Genomic DNA, 19,757 nt, shown 5'->3' on the forward strand with positions numbered 1-19,757 from the left:
GAAACCTCTCTCTTCCCCTCCCTGTCCCCCAATCCCAAAAGATCTGGAGAAGAGAACTGAGAACAGAGACACTTACTCTAGAAGAGCTTGGTTTGGTATGTGACTGCTCCTCAATCTGTCCCTCGGATTTGGTAAGAAAGTCTGGTGATGCCAAGCAGGACTCTGCTGTTGTAAAGCCCACCTGAAACTGCCATTAGTATTTACTAGCACCTTATTGAGATCTGAAATACCATAATTTTCACTAAACTAAGAGCAGGAGGCAGCCACTATACCACTGACACAATACTGCAAAAAGGCTCTTGCATGACAATTGTCCTAGAAGATGTACTCGATTATTAAAGATCAGAAGACCAAGTTCAGGAAGGTAGAATCTCAGAATGTCCTTAACCTTAAATCCAAGGGACAAGATTTAAGCAAGATTTAAATGCTTGCTTAAATTGACACACGCACTAAACCACTATTGGTATAGGAATGGATTTTAGTGTGTACTTATATACTGCTCTCCCTCCAAGTCTGAAAGTTAGGCTGTCTTTGCAGCTGATACCGGGCATCTGAAGCCCAAAGGAAGAAGGGTTGGCATTATCTTTAGTTTTAACACAGCTCTTGTCTCTTGCTGGTGTTTCAGAATCAAAGCCCCTGTACTTAAACTGCTGCTTAACATTTCTCTCCTTTCTTTCCACAGTATGTGGCATTTGCCTCCCTCTTCTTCATTCTGGTCTCCATAACCACCTTCTGCCTCGAGACCCATGAGAGATTTAACCCCATTGTGAACAAGACAGAAACTGAATTCATCGGGAATGACACCCAGGTGCGGCACTACAGGGAAGCAGAAACTGAAGCCTTTCTCACCTACATTGAAGGTGTCTGTGTGGTCTGGTTTACATTTGAGTTCTTGATGAGAGTCACTTTCTGCCCAAACAAGGTGGAATTTATCAAAAACTCTTTGAACATCATTGACTTTGTGGCCATACTGCCTTTCTATCTAGAGGTTGGACTCAGTGGCCTGTCTTCCAAAGCTGCTAAGGATGTCCTGGGCTTCCTCCGCGTAGTCCGTTTCGTGCGAATCCTGCGAATTTTCAAGCTGACCCGCCACTTTGTCGGGTTGCGGGTCTTGGGACACACCCTCCGTGCCAGCACAAATGAATTCTTGCTGCTCATCATATTTTTGGCATTGGGCGTCTTAATCTTTGCCACGATGATCTATTATGCCGAGAGAATAGGTGCTAAACCAAATGACCCTAGTGCCAGTGAACACACACACTTTAAAAATATCCCCATCGGCTTTTGGTGGGCTGTTGTCACCATGACGACCCTGGGCTACGGAGACATGTATCCTCAGACTTGGTCAGGCATGCTGGTGGGGGCCCTCTGTGCTCTCGCTGGTGTGCTGACCATTGCCATGCCTGTCCCTGTCATTGTGAACAATTTCGGAATGTATTACTCCTTAGCTATGGCTAAGCAGAAGCTACCAAAGAAAAAAAAGAAGCATATCCCGAGGCCACCCCAGCTGGGATCCCCCAATTATTGTAAATCTGTCGTAAACTCTCCACACCACAGTACTCAGAGCGACACTTGCCCACTGGCCCAAGAAGAAATTTTAGAAATTAACAGAGCAGGTAGGAAACCTCTTAGAGGAATGTCCATCTGACCGTTAACCTCCATCCCGCGTAGTGATTTAAGATTCAGCCAGACTGCTTTCTTAGAGCAATGGGTAGCACATTTATCCATTCTAGTCCCACCATCACACAGTGAATAATATGTGTGAAGTCTAGGTTGCAGGGACAAATGGTACAGTGGAGGCTGATCAGCAAAACTAAGGATGAGAGCACGCTCTAGGAGCCCAAACTTTGATCCTGGTTAAGGGCATACAAGTCTCAAGATATTTTGAAAAGCTTCTAGTGGAAGAATTTTGAGAGTTCTACAGCTATGTTGCTGGACTGTGTAATGCATCTCAGAGGCTCCTGAGAGCTGAATGCTTCATAGAGCAGAGTAGGAGCCAAGTACTCAGCAATTAGAGTTTTCTGACAAAACAGGGCTGGAATTCGAAACAGCCTGATGCTTTCTCATTTGTTCCCATTTGGGACCTTTCAGCTGGTTTAAATGGCAGATATTGTACATCTCATTACAGAAACTAGGTGCCTAGTAAGTTGAAGGGACAACCATACCATCATGCATATTCATGAGACAATCCTGTCTCTTTCTGATGATTAACTGCAAAGTAGAACAACAGCTCAAATTCTTGACGCTAATGCAAAATGACTCACTCTGAGACAAGACGAGATGTAAGGATGTTTAATCCATGGCATGCAAATCAATATATTCTATAATATTCCACTAGAATTTAGCATTTTGAACTATGAAAAGCTTTGAACCACATTTTATAAAACATGCTCCTTTTGCAAGTGTGGGTTGGTGAGTTACAGCTCCTTCAACCTTTTAGCACACAACTGCTCCTTCTAGCAGCAAAGGCCAACTGCAAAAGGTCTGACTGGTTATTAATGGTCAGTCTGGCCTAAACAGTTAGTGCCTCATAATATGGTATTCTTGGTTTTAATTACATCGATTCGTGTTAGCAATAGGTGAAACCAGAGCAAAATTAATCACACTAATTCTACTGGGAGGGAGGCAGAGAAATGGAAAAAATACTAGTCACCATGGAATATATTATAATATCCCATGGCTAGTGGTTAATTATGGGAATCTCTCAGTTTTATGAGAATCCTCCTATAGCAGATGAAATTATGGGGCTCCAATTTGATTATTTAAACCCCATAATCTACCTCTACCCATGGAATACAACTATTTATTCTATGGAGTAATTTAAAGTAGATAACCATGTTGAAAACAAAGCCCACAATTTTTGGCAGATGTTCCAGTCAAGTTGCATAGTAGACATTCTTCAGCTTATTCAGAATATCCCCCTCTTGTATAAGATAGAACAGATCACCAGTCAAGTGATTTTAATTGACATCTAGTAAAAAAAGACATGTTTTGAAAAAGCTAGCATATACCTATGATGGTCTTGTGTTATCATTTTTTTACTTTGAAAAAAGTTATAATTTGTCACTCATTGTGAGTGAGGTATTCTCTTGTCATCTCATAGCCATGCATGTTAATGTCATTGTGAGATGCACAAAGAAAGTGAGACTTTCCTTTGTGTGTGACTTCACCAATGCCAATGCTAATTATGGAGGGGAAGAGCTGGTGGGAACCTTTCTCCTCTTTTCTATTCTTTTCTCTCTTCTTACTTCTTTTCCCTTTTGTGCAACTATGTAAAATCCATTCAGAAGGTAAATAGCTTTCTTTATTATTTTTTTTAAAGGCTATTCCATTGCAACAGGCCAATCACAATTCATACGTGAGAATAGACTGTCTCTTTCCTATTGTATCTTTGGTGCACAAGTGTATGGTTTTACCATCCATCCCCCTCAGGTTGCAAATGCTTATCACAACTCATGTCCAAGCAGCAAATGTTCTCATGAGTAGATGTCGTTGTGGCATCACGTGTCAAGAGGGAAAGAGGGCACAAACACTACTGTTTGTCCACTACTATGAGCAATATGCCAACTACCCAACTGTAACGCGCAAGAGATGCCAGAATCTTGAGTACTTTAGCAGTCAGCTACAGAGTGACTTTCTTCTCAGAAATCCCTTGCTTTACAAAGTTGCTTCCATTACCTACCCTGGTCCTCTCTGGGAACTAGAGGACTAAGAACTCTACGAGTTCAGTGCAATTCCACACTGGTATCCTGAGAATACGTGTAATTTTGGTTCAATGTGGAACTGTTTTGCCACCACCAGTGCTCTAAAATCAGCTGTTACCACAATATCCATGAAGTATTGATAGGAACAGCAACTTATCTATTTCTGCAATAATTAAGAGAGACTATTTTTATATAAGTATACAAGCATATATATTTTAAGAAGTAACAAAGCACACTTATACTTCAGCTAACAAAATGGACTTAGTAACACTGTTGCTGGAGTTCAGTTTCTCATAATTATTATGTGTCACTAGCAGCAAAAAATAGTGCCTGTATCTCTTTGCTTCCTAATAGGGAAATATCTATATGTGTGCAAAGTAAAAGTAAAAAATAATACATAAGATCATACCAAACTGTAAAAACAAGATCTGCATTGCCTTGGATGTTGAGGTTCACTTATCTAATATGAAGAATTGATAGGCACTGACTTGTTCCTGAAATTATAATCTGCACATTATATGAAAACAGAGAGTTTCGAATAGTGAGTTTTTCCCATACTGTAAAATATCTGGATTGGTTAACAGCACCTAACTGTAAACATCCAGTTAACACTGTACTAGGAACACAGAATGGGTGCCTAATGTTTCTAAAATAATGCCTGTGTTTTCCAAGATATTTCTTGTAAATTTTAACTGTAAAGCTTCAGTGTGACAACATCCAGGTGATGCAAGATCATATGATGTGTATTTAATACATTATTCCAAAAAATGCCTGCTTAGCTGCTCAGGTGTAAAGGACATCACATGAAGTTATTAATTCCATATATCATGTGTGGTAGAATGATTAAATGCTTCACAAAACAGTTATGATTGTGAAATAGTTTCACATATGACTGACTATAGCCCTCTCATGCACCAAGTCAGCAGCTCACAGCTGTTCTTGGTCCATACCCACGGGGCCAAGGGGGCTGTACAGCGAGCTCTGCACAGCCACAGCCCAGTGCCTCCTCTCTGGCTAAGGAGCATTTTCCTGGCACAGACATGCAAACAGCAGAACTTTGCCCACAGGCTGCACAGCTGCTGCTAACGATGCTATTATGGTCATCTATAGGCAAAGCAAAGATGGGATGAATTTAAATTCTGGTAGGATTGAATTAAATTTTTAAATTGTTCCCAACACTCTCAGCAGCTCAGTCCTGGGCTAATCTACACCTGGCAGGAGGGTATCTTTAAATAACAGCACTTGATTTTAATCTGTTAGGAAGAATGTCAGAATTTAACCCTACCATGCCTCCCCTTTCTGCAGCAACCTCTTCTGCTTTCCATCCCATCTGATCCCTTCAATGGGTAGTTGGGAAAGCTGCAGAAGGGGAGGAAAGGCACTTCAGAGTACAGTATGGCAGAGCTACGGCTGCAGGCAGGCCTTCACCAGCAGCATTAAGAAAGTAGAGATTTCTCTGTACAAAAAGTCTTCTTTGTGGTAGTTTCTGATGCCTGTAAAATTTCAAGATACTGCTTAGATAGTGCTTGGACGAACAGGGCTTGATACAAAGGAGCAGATCCTACCTGACCAATTTTACTAAACTCCTTTGCCCAAGGATATCTCAGACTAAAGATGACAAGGTGTCCCCTCACTTAAAATATACACAGCATGTTGTAGCAGTGTTGTTTGCAGGCCTCATTCAAAATTAAGGCTTCATTTTGCCATCATTGACTATGTGATAACCACTATATTGCAATCAAATATCCGACAGACTACGTAGACAGCAAAGAGAAAAATGGAAGTAATCTCCAGTATTTTCATTTGATAGGGGGATTAACTTAATTGAGCAAGATCACTTGAAAGATCTATAGCAAAACCATTAGTACATCATAACTAAACAAACATCAGTCAACCATAGTCTGCTGTGCTGCAGTGTCTTTTTATGTACAGGCTTTTGAGTATTTCAAACAGTCAGTATTGTAACAGAAGCAAAATAGGAAAAAAGGCAAAGCAAAAATTGCTTCAAATAGAAGCAAACCAGAAAAAGCCAGTTTCAACCACTTAAATTCAGCTGATTTCTGTCCCAAACCACACAGTGTCCTACAGGTATACGTAATTTATCTCAGTGCACATAGTAAAATACTTTAAGGTACAATTTATAAGAAAATTATAATTTATAAGAAAACTTCAAAACATGGAAAACAAATCTTGAAAGCTCTCAGTTTTGTTCTGAAAGTGTTACTCAGCTCTTCAGTCCCTCTCTGTGTGCTTACCTTAAGGAGAGGTTGACTGCATGGTTACATCTTAAAGTTGCCATAGAATGAAGTGGTGAATGACATTTTCCAACACTGTGAAAGAAATTCAGAATATGATTGGAATTCATAACTTCATTTGATGTCTACAGTACTGTCTGGTGCCATAGAGAATGGATCCATATATTGTAAGCACAGCTGACGTTAATTTGGGTTTATTCAGAGATCTCCCCAACCTTTTATTGTTTTTGTGTATCTATTTACAACACCAACACACACGGTGTTTATATTGACTTTAATATGGCCAAGAAAAGAATTCCTCACCTCTCTGATCCTCTCTGCATGCAGATTCTCTTAAGCTAAACTCGAAGGATATTGTATCTCATAGAAATATACTTTTTCACAGTGTACTGATTGCAAAATTCTCTGTTTATTGCATAGCTGTAAAATATGGAAGAAATATAACTAGAATTCAGACACCTAAGAGGAGAGGGAAAATACCTGTCATTGCTAATACAGTCTTTAGCTTCAGAAAAACTTCTGTGATTGTTTTACTTACCTGCTCAAATAACTGTTTTCAATAATCCACTCCTTGACTATCCCTATGTCTGAAATAGTTCAAGCAATCCATGTCTATCACTGACAGAGGGAAACTACATAGTTATAGTGACTCGTGTTCCCATGGTCAAATTAACTGGCATAAGCTGTGACATTAGGGACCTGTTATTTCCATGCAATTTCCTGAGAGAGAGCTGATCTCCTTTGAAAGAAATAACATGGAATTACCCATTTCAGTTTTATCAGTCATGCTTTCTGAAGGAGCTGCTCTTTTCTGAGGGTTTCATTTTTCATCCCTCCTGTCACCATAACCTAAATAACCTGCACTCCTTGTGCAACACACTGGTTCTAACGTCAGAAGTGTGCTGAGCACTGTAATTCTAGTGCCAAAGCTCAGTGGGAGCGGGGGTCTCTTGGCAGTTCTTGTCACAGGCCCATTATGCTGCCTAACATTTCACTGTACTGTGTGAACTTCAGTGGCTTTTATGGATAGCAAAGCATTGTTAAAGACAGGTATTTAGTCACTGTGGTGGTCCTTCAATCCACAAGGAAGCAAATTCTCGATCAAATGCCTTTGAACATTAGGAAAAAAAAAAATCATCTGATTTTAGTGTCATAAAACCTTTGGCCCTTTCTGTAAGATGGACAGTAGATAGCAATGTAACTGCCAAGAGTTTAGGTCTATTTCAGCTCAAAAGTCTTTGAAGTTTAAATGTGTTTGACATAAATACTAAAAAGGCAGTGGAAAAATTAATGGGAAGATATTTTTTCTTTCCTGCTTATACTTAGCCTTCCTAGCCTTTAAATACCCAAAATTCATTGCTCCAAAATAGCAAATGAGGTAATGTTTGCACCATGTCACTGAAGATGGAGTCTTATGGATCTAATAGAAATTGTAACAGCTCAAAATGAAAGGAATACTGCTCAGTTCTCATCTAGCTTAAGATGCATCTGCCTGAGGTCCCCTTATATTGGAATAAGTATCAGGCAGCCTCATAGAGTAATTGTGATATGAACTGCCTTCTGGAGGTGGCTTTCTCCATAAGTAATCTCAGGTGACTGCACCTCTAACTTAATATCCTCAGTTAAGTGCCTACAGTTAGGTGGAAGCAATTTGGATCTATTTCTTTTCATCTGTCCCATGTGGCATTTCTGCAATCTCATAGCTGTGGATCACACACAAAGCATAATCTATAATTAATATAATGTAACACTTCATTGTACAATTATTCATCTGTCATTTCCTGTAGAGATACAACTGGTGGGTGTCACTTGTACTATGGTGCTTGTTTACTTAAGAATTTGATTAAAAAAATAACATCCTCTATTCCAAGTCATTTGAAAACAAAAAGGAGGAGCTATGAATTCAAGCATAGTGCTTTGGGTTCCCACTTTTTTCTGGCACCACGTGAGACATTAAAGAAAAATAATGAAAAAAAATCTCTCCACACAACCTCCTGTGGTCTGGCCATAGCCAGGGATGAGTGTGCACAGGGGCAGGACTGTACTAAGCTGAAAAACAAATGCAAAGCTAAATAATAAATCTTATGACTCTTCATGCCTTAATAACTTAGCTCGCTAAGTACTCACTAAGTACTCACAAGGTAGTTTTAGTGATGGGAAAACACAGATACAACCACACAAGCCAAAGAAGGCCAACCTGTGCCAATCCTCCAGCACAAGGCAGATGTAATTATGGTAAATCCTCTTTCTCACGCACATGCCTGCCACTGCAGCTCCCATGCCATCCAGTGCAGAATTCATTCCTGGGATACAAAGAGGTACTCTTGGCATCTCTGCCTTCTGCTGGCCTGAGTAGACTGGTGTTTGCAGGACAGAATACAACAAAAGGCACCTCTGTGCAAGAAGTACATCTCTACTGCAGCACAGCTAGACAGATGGGATCACTTACCCGTTACTGCAAAAGGCCAGGGACAAAACAGTCTAGAGTGTGAGGTCCCAGTTCTGTGCCCACTCTACTTGCTTATATCCCTCTTACTCTGTACTTGCTGGAAATTTTCCCCAAGCCTTTTGGTTACTTGCTTGTCTGTTTATAAGCACAAAGCAGCAATAACAAGCAATTTACCATTCCCGCTGTCATTGTTCTTTGTATTCATCCATGCTCTATGTCTCAGACACCTTACATACTGTACAGATCATCATACTGTATTCTTCAGTCAAAGCAGTAATATAAGACTCTAGCATGACTCACCTGACTGCATTCTCCTGCAATCTCTACCTGACCTGTCAACAACTCACAGCACTCTACAGAATATGGTGTTAGTAAGACTCTCAGGAGTCCAGGATAGGTATAAGTGAAACCCCAGAAGTGTCAGGATAAAACTAGGAAAGATCTTTCACTGGTCTTTGCAATGCAGCACTTCCAGGAGCAGCAGTTCTCAACACTGCATTAAGCACGTATCTAATAATGCCTGTAATAGCAAGATGTACTGGATCTGCTTAGCTAGAGCTCCTGTATTTCCTCTAGTAATACCAATAGGTAGACAACCAACATCCTGTCACCTCACTTCAAGAGGTATTACCTCTCAAAGGTGATATTTTCTGGGAGTGATGTTACTATGTTGGCCAGTTAGAACTGGGAGAGGCAGTCACCACCGTCACTGGAGTGCCTTTTCTGGGGGACACGGCTTACTGGAGGAACCCAGGTCAACTTGGTGGTGAGTAAATGCTGAAGAGGTAGGTTGGGTCGGAAGGATTCTGTGGATTCATGTAGCATACTAAATTCTGCTCTCGTGCCAGTGTAAAGTCCATCAGTGTGATATCTATTCAGAAGAGCTTCATAGCAACTTTCAAAATATGCAGTAATATAAAAATCAGGAAACTTTAATAAAGATACCTAGAACTAATAAAGATTTTTATTGTAATGGCCTTAGAATATTGGGGTAACTGAAACTGATTTGTAACATAGGAATCTTAATTCTTTTACATGTTCTTCACATTTTCTTTTTCTCTCTTTCGCTCTGTTTGTTAACATTTACTTGTTATTACTGTGTGTTGCTTGCAACTTGTGTATGTTACAGACTGTTACATTTTATTCTGTGAAGTTTTTCTCCAATTCCCATCAACCTGAGCTCCATGTTGTGCAGCCGAGGAGATTACAATACAGTTCTTTAATGCAAAAGAACAAGGAATATCACAGACTGTAGGTAACTTCACTGAGATTGTGACACAAAAGCTGATGTAAGGTATTAATGCAAAGAGTAAGTACATGGTATGACGACAGAACTACTTAGTTACATTACCTTTTTTTTTTTTTTTTTTTTTTTTCTTTTTTTTTTCCAGATAGTCTGCATGGGAAAAATTAATTTTCATTACTGTCCAGCAGAAAAAATTCCCAAACCTACAATTTAGGATTTTTTTCACTGCCATTTTGAAAACCAGTGATGCCAGTGCTGATGCATCATTACTCATATTCAAAGGTTTAAATTCATATTTTCTATGCTGTTCTTCTCTACGCTATAGTTCCTTCCATACTCTCCAAGCTGTAATTTCATCATTTCATCATAATTTGTCTGTGGTTTAATATATCTTTTACATAATTCTTTTTCTAATTTAATATAGTTATATCCCTTTCACTCTAAGGACCATATTTAACAACAACAAAAATGAGCTCCTACCCATGGGATCCACATTTCTTAATCCTGCATGAGGCTCTGGAACCCATAAAAATAGATTTCTGTAGCTGAAGATGGTCTGGCACAGAAGCTTAATTATTATTTTTCTGAATCAGGTCCTAGGTGAAGTATTTTGTTTACAATATTCACCAATCATCCCCAGACACTACTTTGATAGAATGACAAAAAATAGCTGACAGATATTTCTGATATTTTTTTTAAGAGGGACAGAATAAAGCTCATTGCTACTAATCTTATTCTTAATTGTCAGTAAATTCTGTGTTAACTCAAGAATCACTATAGCCAGGTATCAACTCAAGAAAAGTGCATTTTTCTCAGTGTGAAGTTCCTTTAGTTCCTTTAGTTCCTGATTCACTATTATGCTCTAACCCTCCCTTATCAGTGAAGAAGCACAGAAGAGTTTAGATGGAGTCCAATATTCCACTTATGGAACTGATGAGTGGACAGTAAATATTATCCAGGCGACTAAAACAGAAATTACTTGCTAACAGGAGTGAAATTTGAATTTAAGAGACTCCAGAGAGTAGGGAATTGAACTGTAAATAATTCCTTTCCATGCAACATCTCCAAGAGAAATCATAGATTACAGAACCATTAGGCTGGAAAAGACCTTTAAGATCATTGAGTCCAAATGTTAGCGTAGCACTGCCAAGTCCACCCCTAAACCATGTCCCTAAGCACCACATCTACATGGCTTTTAAATACCTCCAGGGATGGTGACTGAACCACTTCCCAGGGCAGGCCGTTCAAATGCTTTCAGTGAAGACATTTCCTAATATCCAATCTAAACCTTCCCTGGCACAACTTGAGGATGCTTCCTGTTGTCCAGTCACTTGTTACTTCAGAAAAAGAGACCAACACCGACCTCGCTACAACCTCCTTTCAGTTAGTTGTAGAGAGCAATAACGTCTCCCTTCTGCCTCCTTTTCTCCAGGTTTCAGCCACTGCTCATAAGACTGGTACTTTAAACCCTTCACCAGCTTTGTTGCCCTTCTTTGGACATGCTCCAGCATCTCATGTCTTTCTTGTAGTTACGGGGCCAAAACTGAACACAGTACTGAAGGTGCATCCTCACCAGTGCTGAATACAGGGGAATAATCACTTCCATGGCCCTGCTGGTTATGCTATTTCTGATACAAGCCATGATACTCTTAGTCTTCTTGGCCACCTGGACACAAGATAGCTCATGTTCAGCTGACTATCACTAAATACCCCCAAGTCCTCTTCTGCTGTACAGCTTTCCAGCCACTCTTTCCCAAGCCTGTAGTGTTGCAGCCCAAGTTGTGGTTTTGTGACCCAAGTGCAGGACCCAGCACTGAGCACTGCTAAACCTCATGCTTGGCCCATCAATCCAGCCTGCCCAGATTCCTCTGTAGAGCTTTCTTACCCTCAAACAGATCAATGCTTTGAACCAGCTTAGTGTTGTCTGCAAACTTGAGGATGCACTTGATGCCCTCATCCAGATCACTGAAAAGATATTAAGCAAAACTGGCCCCAGTCCTGAGCCCTGGGGAACAGCACTTGTGACTGGCCACTAACTGGATTTAACTCCATTCACCACCACTCTTGGGGTTTGGCCATCCAGCCAGTGTTTTATTCAGTGAACAGTATGCCCATCCAAGCCATGAAGAGTTTCTCCAGGTAAATGCTGTGGGAGACAGTGTCAGATGCTTTACTGAAGTCCAAATAGACAATGTCCACAGCCTTTCCCTCATCAACCAGGCAGATCACCTAATCATAGAGGGAGATCAGATTGGTCAAGCAGGACCTGCCCTCCATGAACCCATGCTGACTGGGTCTGATCACCTCGTTGTCCTGTTCATCCTTTGTGATGGCACTGAAGATGATCTGCTCCATAACCTTCCCTGGCATTGAGGTCAGGCTGACAGGCCTGTAGTTGCCTGGATCCTCCTTACGGCCCTTCTTGTAGAGGGGCATCACATCTGCTACCTTCCAGTTGACTGGGACCTCCCCAATTAGCCAGACTCCTGATTCATGATAGGAAGATAGGCAGTGAGCACTTCTGCCAGCTCCCTCAGTATCCTTGGGTGGATCCCATCCAGCCCCACAGACTTGTGTGTGTCTAAGTGGTGTAGCAGGTCACTAACCATTTCCCCTTGGATTATGGAGGCTTCATTCTGCACCCCATATCTCTCTAGCTCAGGGGGCTAGGACCTGAGAACAACTGGTCTTACTATTAAATACTGAGGCAAAGACGTCATTAATTACCTCAGCCTTTCCCTCATCCTTTGTCACTATGTTTCTCCCCACATCCAATAAGCGATAGAGTTTCTCCTTAGCCCTTCTCACGTTGATAATGTATTTATAAAACATTTTTGATTGTTTTGCAGCAGTAGCCAGAGGAAGTTCTAGTTGGGCTTCGGCCCTTCTCATTTTCCCCCTACATAACCTCACAATATCCTTGTAGTCTTTCTGAGCTGCCTGCCCCTTTTTTTGAAGGTCATCAACTTGCCTTTTCTTCCCTGAGTTCCAGCCAAAGCTCACTGTTTAGCCATGCCACATCTTTGTCACTAGCTCATCTTTTGGCATGTGGGGATGGCCTCCTCCTGCACCTTTAAGATGTCTCTCTTGAAGAATATCCAGCCTTCCTGTACTCCTCTGTCCTTCAGGACTGCCTCCCAAGGGACTCTGTCAACCAGGCTCCTAAATAGTCCGAACTCTGCCCTCCAAGGGAGTCCAAGGTACCAGTTCTGCTGACTTCCCTCCTTACTTCTCCAAGAATCAAAAACTCTGTAATTTTGTGATCGCCATGCCCAAGATGGCCTCCAACCATCACATCATCCACAAGTCATTCTCTGTTCACAAGCAGATGCAGTGGGGCACCTTCCCTAGTCAGCTCACTAGGGAAATAAAATCTAGGGATATAAAGTCAATGGGTATTTTCAGATGCTGAGCAGCTTTTAACCCCTCTACAAATCAAAGTAAATGTCTTTGAATGCTTGGATTCATACTCTTGACTTCATAATAATTTGCTTAGCACAAGAAGTATCAGGCAAAAGTGGTGCTGCAAAAATATTATGCAAAAAGGAATGTAAAATCTTTGCATCTTCTCTAGAACACAGCTGGAAAATTCTGTCCTCCAGCAGCAACTACAGCAGCCTCACAGCTGCTCTACTTCCCACTTGCAGCTAATAGGCTTGTGGCTTATTAAAGCTAGAACACAGCAGTTCTCTATCCTCACCTTGGCCATGCCACCTCTATTCCTGTACCATTCTGACACCAGCCTAAGAGCCAGGGAAAACCATTATACCAAAATAGTTTCCCATTGCCAGCACAGTATGACACAATTAATGTCTGCAATGTTAACAGCCCTTTTACATTATCAGGAAAGTGTGAGAGGACTGAAAAATAGAAGAGTTATTATCCCACTCAATGGACAATGTACCATTATTTTCTTCAGGGATCCAGTTGGATTAAAGGTCTCTTCTGAGGGACCTCACGGAGATCCTTCTTCATGAGATACTTTAGACAACTACTGTGCATGTTAGGTTTAGCAACAAGGATTTAAAATGAACAAATGAAAATGACCCTTAAGCTCTAAATGAGAACCAAAGGACACTATCAATTGGTCAGGAGCGACTAACCATGAGCCACAATAATGACAACCAGAGATCAGGGCTGTAAAAGAACAGTCGAGATCCAGACAAACTGCAGATTGATTTGTAGGTATATATGGTGTTGGTGGTGTGGAATGTAATTTTAGTTAGACAAGGTCTCTCCAGAAAAAGTTCTTCATCTTTCAAGCAACTTACTTTCTCAGTCCTGTCCCTGTTTTGCACTCAACTGCTCTTACCTCCTTCCTGCTTGTGAACCCCATCCCTTGTAACAGGGCTGCAGAACCCTGAAGTCAGCCAAGTCTTTGTGGAATGGCAAATGGCTATTCAAGCTGTAGATACTCAAGCTAGGTCCTTGTCTCTTTTAATTCTTAAACAATCTGTGTTCTTCTGGAAGAAACTGCCAGTGATCAGTGAGAGATCTAATGTGCCCAAAGGAAAGAGCACTATGTCTCTTTAATCACCATGATTCTGATATAGGGCAGAGAAGAACCCATCTTCTTCAGCACAATGTCAAAGAATCTGGCATGGTTCACATAGCCAGATACTGACTCACAGGTCATGTGATAAATATGATAAATACGCATGGATACCATGCTATGAATTGTGAAATTTTTCTCATCCCTGTTTCAGTCAGACCTACAGAAGTTCCTATAAGGACTGGAAAATTCAGTGGATTTCCAATCCTGTAAGGACTAAAGATGGTACACCCTAAGAGCGTCTTTCAACTCATCCAGTCTTTGGATTGACCCCTTCATAGCTCTATAGACTCACAGGAGACAAAGGTCAGCTACAACCCCAAGAGGAAGCAGTGTGAGTTGAGACCATTTCTGGCCCACACACAGTTTCTGAAAACATCTGAGTAAGAAGGGTAGACCAGGAACTTGTTTCTTGACAGCTGTTGGAAATGGCAGTGTTTGCTTAAAGGAAGAGGACTGGGGTATCTTTCCCCATGTAGGAATCACTTCTGTATAAGTGCTACATTTCCAAGAATAGATTATGGTCAATGAAAATATCATACAATTATGGCCACTGACACTCTGAACATAAGATGCAGTTCAAACAAGTGGAGAGTCAGTGTCAGATTCTAGCTTATAGTCAAAACCAGCAGCACCAGTAAAGTCACTACACAGTGTGTAATCATTTGCTATGACAAAAGAAATGAAACATGCAGCAAGTACATAGGCAGTCTCTACTGTGCTTCTCCACAATAAGCAGAATATACTAATTCAAAATCCAGCAGTTCTCCTAAATCAGTTTGGTTTTTTATTTGGTGTTGTTTTTAATTTTCAGAAACCATCCCCCCATTTTGAAATTTAGTCTTTGCTTTGGAAAGCCCACAGCATTTTAATAGCATTTTTCTGCAAATTGAGATAGATGAGACAGGAAAAAAGAAAGTGGAAGCCACACAAATGAGATAGTCGTGAAACAAACTACTCACCTGGGAGATCTGCTGAATACTTTCTTCAGCCTCTCAGCCATTTCTCTGCAGGAGAATGTTTAAAGCTGGTGCAGTTAACTAGGTATTCACAGATACAACAATTATGTAGATAAGATACCCAATCTGGGAGTCAGATTTTGTTGTAAATAACTTCATATGCAGCAGTGGGCAAGTCACTTCACTGCATGGTAGTTTTACCAATCTGTAAAACAGAGATGATAACATTGACTTTTCTTCATTAAACAGAACCTAAAGAACAAAAAACACTGCACAAGCCTAATTCAGATTCTTCTAGCAGGGGTGGGAAGACTCACCTGAATTTGGTAGGCCAGAATCAAGCCTTAGAAGTTCTAAGCACCTAGAAGTAGTCATCTACTCAGCAGACACTGATAGTTTCAGTAGTCTGCTTTATCTGAAGTTGTTTCAAACACAAAGTCAATCTTGGAAAAACATACAAATAGAAACTTGAGAAATCAACCTAAAATAACATCATTTCATTCCATCTTTATACCTCATTCCTAAAATTGTTCAGCATGTAGATCTGCTAATGTGAACAACTGGAACTTCAAATTATGGGCTGATGACATCAGTGATGTTTCTTTATACCCATAACAAACTAATCATATAGTAAACAACATCTGATTGCCAAGTCCTACCTTCGCAGAATTAGGTGCTGCACACAATTGTTTGGAATACAACTACTCAACATTTACTTATATACACCAGCAATAGATGCAGTCTTCTGTGCTGGTAATTTCTCTGCTTCCTAAATATTTAGCAAAATTGTTATTGTGGACTAATGGACATCAGTAGGGCAGTTCAGTGGTTTGTCCACATTTCCAGCTGTTCTGTTCTCTTCCTACTAAATAGAAATAACAAGGTTGTGGGTTTTCAACAACAAAACAAAGAAATATTCACAGAAATATTTCTCAATAGAGAAAAATTCATCAGTGCTACAGGACCCTGAAGAAGCTGCAAATGCAAGTTCAAGCTCAAGTTGCAATTTAGGAAAATAATTCCAAGTCAATTTTCTTGTCATTCAAGCACAACAGAGCCTACAAGCTGCTTCCAATGGCTGTTACCAGTGAGCAGTCAGACACACAACCACTCTGCTCAGAGGTGTTTTGAGATCCAGAAACGGACCAGTCCTCCCTTCCCCAATCACTAACAGTTTAGTTTGCAAACGCAGGCTCAGGTATAGCAGTGGGAGCCTCAGTGATTTCAGTGCAGAGCTTTGCTGACACATCTGCCTCCCTCATTTCAGTACTGGAGCCATCAGCTTGTAGCAGTAGAGGCTTACGAAGAAGCCCAGTTCTTTGCTCACCCCCATGAGGACAGCAGCTCTCTCCAGACACAATTAAATGCTTTTTAAACCAGCAGCTCAGTACCTGCAATGTCACGGTTACTATGGCAGCCATGCCAGGTTTTTGTGCAAAGAGAGATATTGAATAGCAATGAGCATTATGAACAGAAAGGAACTGCAAGTCAGTGCAACCTTAAAACTTTAGAATCGTATCAAAATGAATGTCTACATGTATTAAAATGCATCTCTAGCTTTTGTCATTTTAAAAAATGCATTGAGAGATCTAATTATTTCTTTGCTCACAAAACAAAACATTAATACCACCCTCTCTGGGGAAATAATTGGCTAATTCTGCATGGAGAAGAAAGGAGGCAGAGGTGAGATCTGCAGAAAAGACTGTTCATTCTGTGACAAACCAGTGACATTTAAATAAAATATAAGTAAAGGCACAGAATGCAATTACTGGTGCAGGGATAGATGCATAGTATGTGTCATATACATCTGTGTGTGCGCATCTGTGTGCAACTTGAAAAGGCTTTTGCCTAATACTCATCTATGTTGTCCGTCTGAAACCACAGGACCAGAATCATACCTTCAAACTCTACCTAATGTATTTTTTTCTTTTGGGCTTGTTTATTCTTCAGCTTCAAAACCATTGAAAAAATATATTACAGTATCATGTAGCATTCAGAACAAGCAAGTAAGTGAATCTGGAAGAGGCACTGAGATTAAGTCTATCTATCTGTTGAGTTTGTCCTTCCTTAAAGACTCGCAGGACCATCTGCTGCCTTACAATTTCTAGGTAATAAGCATTGTGCAACCGAGGTGTAGGATGCTGCCAATACCACTCAGTTAACATATCTCAGCATTTGTGAAACTTCAGAAAGCACATTTTGACTGTTTTTTTCTCCCTTCAACCAAAATACTCATGTTGAGCTGTGCCATATTTGGAGTATATTCTCAATACACTAATTTGCACTTTGAAGCCCTAAAATAAATTGTACACTAAGTAGCACTTCAATTTGTTTCATTAATGTAAAACAAGTCACACAGAAAACATACTACTCTCAGTCTATCCTCATGGGAATGTGTGGAGCAAAATGGGCAAATATGACCTCCTCTTTTAATTATTTACAGCTAAATCTTACCCTCTCTATTTTCCAAATTCATGGCCTGCTGTAGTGTTTTTTATATGTAGTGTCCTGTGCTGGCATTGCAAATGCTGTACGTGTTTCAGAAGAAAATGTCAGAAAATTGATTACTTTTTTAAAAAATCCACATTCTGCTGTTGTATTTCCATACATAATGTACTCTGTGTGTCTAAAATGTGTACAGCCATTCTGCATGACTGATACCAGAAACCCTATAAAACAATCTGGGTAAACTTTGTGGAGGGGAAGACCAGGAATTCTCCCCCCAGTAATATTGGACACAGGTATAAACCAGCACAAACAGAATATACTCAAATACTAAAACACAACTCACAGTCCACTGCCTCTTCCAAAGCTCTGAGCGACAGTAGGCTTCATGACAAACAGATCATTCATATGCCATCCAATGTCATGCAAAAACATAATCTATTTCTAACTGCAGTCTTCTGCTCACAGGACTAGGAACCAATGCACGCCCGTTTCTGAATCTGCCCCTCTATGTGGAAGTACAGGTGGCTGCTGTTACCCCTAACGTGATCACCTTTTGTTTCTCCTCCCACTTAACAGACTTTATTTTATTTTGGTGCAGTGCACGAGAATGCAGTGTCTAGGACAGATGTGCTACCTTTTATAGTGTTGCTGTAGAACTCTCTAGCTGTAAACCCTTAATTTGCAGCTGGAACTCTAATAAACAGTACATAGTGTTTCAATAGCCTTCTGCTTATATGTTTGAAGATTCGAAACTGAATGGTGAGGTGGCCAAGGCGGCGCTGGCAAACGAAGACTGTCCCCACATAGACCAGGCTATTACGCCTGATGAGGGCCTGCCCTTTACCCGCTCTGGCACTCGGGAGAGATATGGACCCTGCTTCCTCTTATCAACCGGGGAATATCCCTGCCCGCCTGATGGAGGAATAAGAAAGGGTATGTAGCTGGGGTCCTGGAACCACATAGTTAGCAACCGTTTTAAATACATAAGAGAAAAGTCAGCTGTAGCTGTAGCACGCAATAGTGCGCTTGCTGTATAGATGCACGTTTGGGCTGGAAACCACCACCTGATGTCTGCATTTGGAGTTTCTAACCTATTTCTTTCAGAAAGAAAAGCCTGAGGAGCTGTAACTACCCCTATGCAGCTATGATAGGCAGTCAAGTCTTCCACCCCAGCTGGTGCAGTAACTTTAGTGGAGGATGTTCTACAATGTCCTTAAATTAGACCATCCTCCAAGGAGAGGCCAATTAACATTTCATAACAATGAAGGTTTGCCACTTGGAAAGCTCACAGATCTTACCAGATTCTAAGGAGCACAGACTTGGAGGTGGCAGACGGAAGGGACAAAACACAAAAGCAAACATCCTCAAGAAATAGGAAATGATTATATGGCTACCTTAACAGAGCACTAAAACAAATTATTTGGATATCATAGCTGTTTAGTTCAACAGAGAAAAAGAAACATACGAGAACATCTGTTAGCACAGGTGTCTTACAATTGGAAAATAATCCATCTAAATCACTTTCCTTTCATAAATAAACCATTACCAGTTAGTTTGTCAGGCTTCTGACAGCTACAGATCTCTCAGAAGTAACCGCATTTTAGTTTGCTAATGGTCAGAATAATCTATTTAGTAACAGAAGTCAAATCAAATAAGAAAATTTCCCTTCTTAAAATAGGCTGTTTTGTTCAAATAATGTGAGGAAACCATGCAACCAAAATTAGAGTTACATATATATGCATCAAAGTTGATAAGGAATGGGAAAATTGGAAAAGAAATTTCTCTGTTCAAATCAGTGTTTATCACTGGTGTACTGTATATAGTATGTGATATAGTCAATATTTTAAAACTGCAAAGATTGTATGCTGTAACCATACACTGAGTATGGAGTATAGAATTACCATGTGCCATTGTATGATGGGCAATAGTTTTAGTAAATGCCTGTTATAGATAGTGTATGTATTTATAAGTTTTAAAGCTTATCATCAACAAAGATATAGTTGGACCACAAGACTTTCATATGAAAGTATATCCTCTAAAATTTACCTTTGTAGCAAAGTGTTTTACTTGATTCTGTATTGGATAAGCATTGGCCACGTTCATTCAGCCTGGGCGAGTTCGGGTGGTTCCAGTGGATCAGGGGA

At 40.4% G+C, this 19,757-nt stretch overlaps 1 protein-coding gene across 1 annotated transcript in view; it reads left to right on the forward strand.

Annotated features, from left to right (window-relative positions):
* KCNC1 (potassium voltage-gated channel subfamily C member 1) overlaps window positions 1-19,757 on the forward strand; it is a gene marked incomplete at its 5' end in the record, with an annotated part of 109,455 nt that overhangs the window by 87,399 nt on the left and 2,299 nt on the right. The window contains 2 exons of the mRNA XM_080617860.1: window positions 683-1,616; window positions 18,358-18,546. Of these exons, the coding sequence (XP_080473986.1) occupies window positions 683-1,616; window positions 18,358-18,546 (1,123 nt within the window). The remainder of the gene's footprint in view (window positions 1-682; window positions 1,617-18,357; window positions 18,547-19,757) is intronic.

Source organism: Psittacula echo, assembly GCF_963264785.1.
Source record: "Psittacula echo genome assembly, chromosome: 5".
NCBI lineage: Eukaryota > Metazoa > Chordata > Aves > Psittaciformes > Psittacidae > Psittacula > Psittacula echo.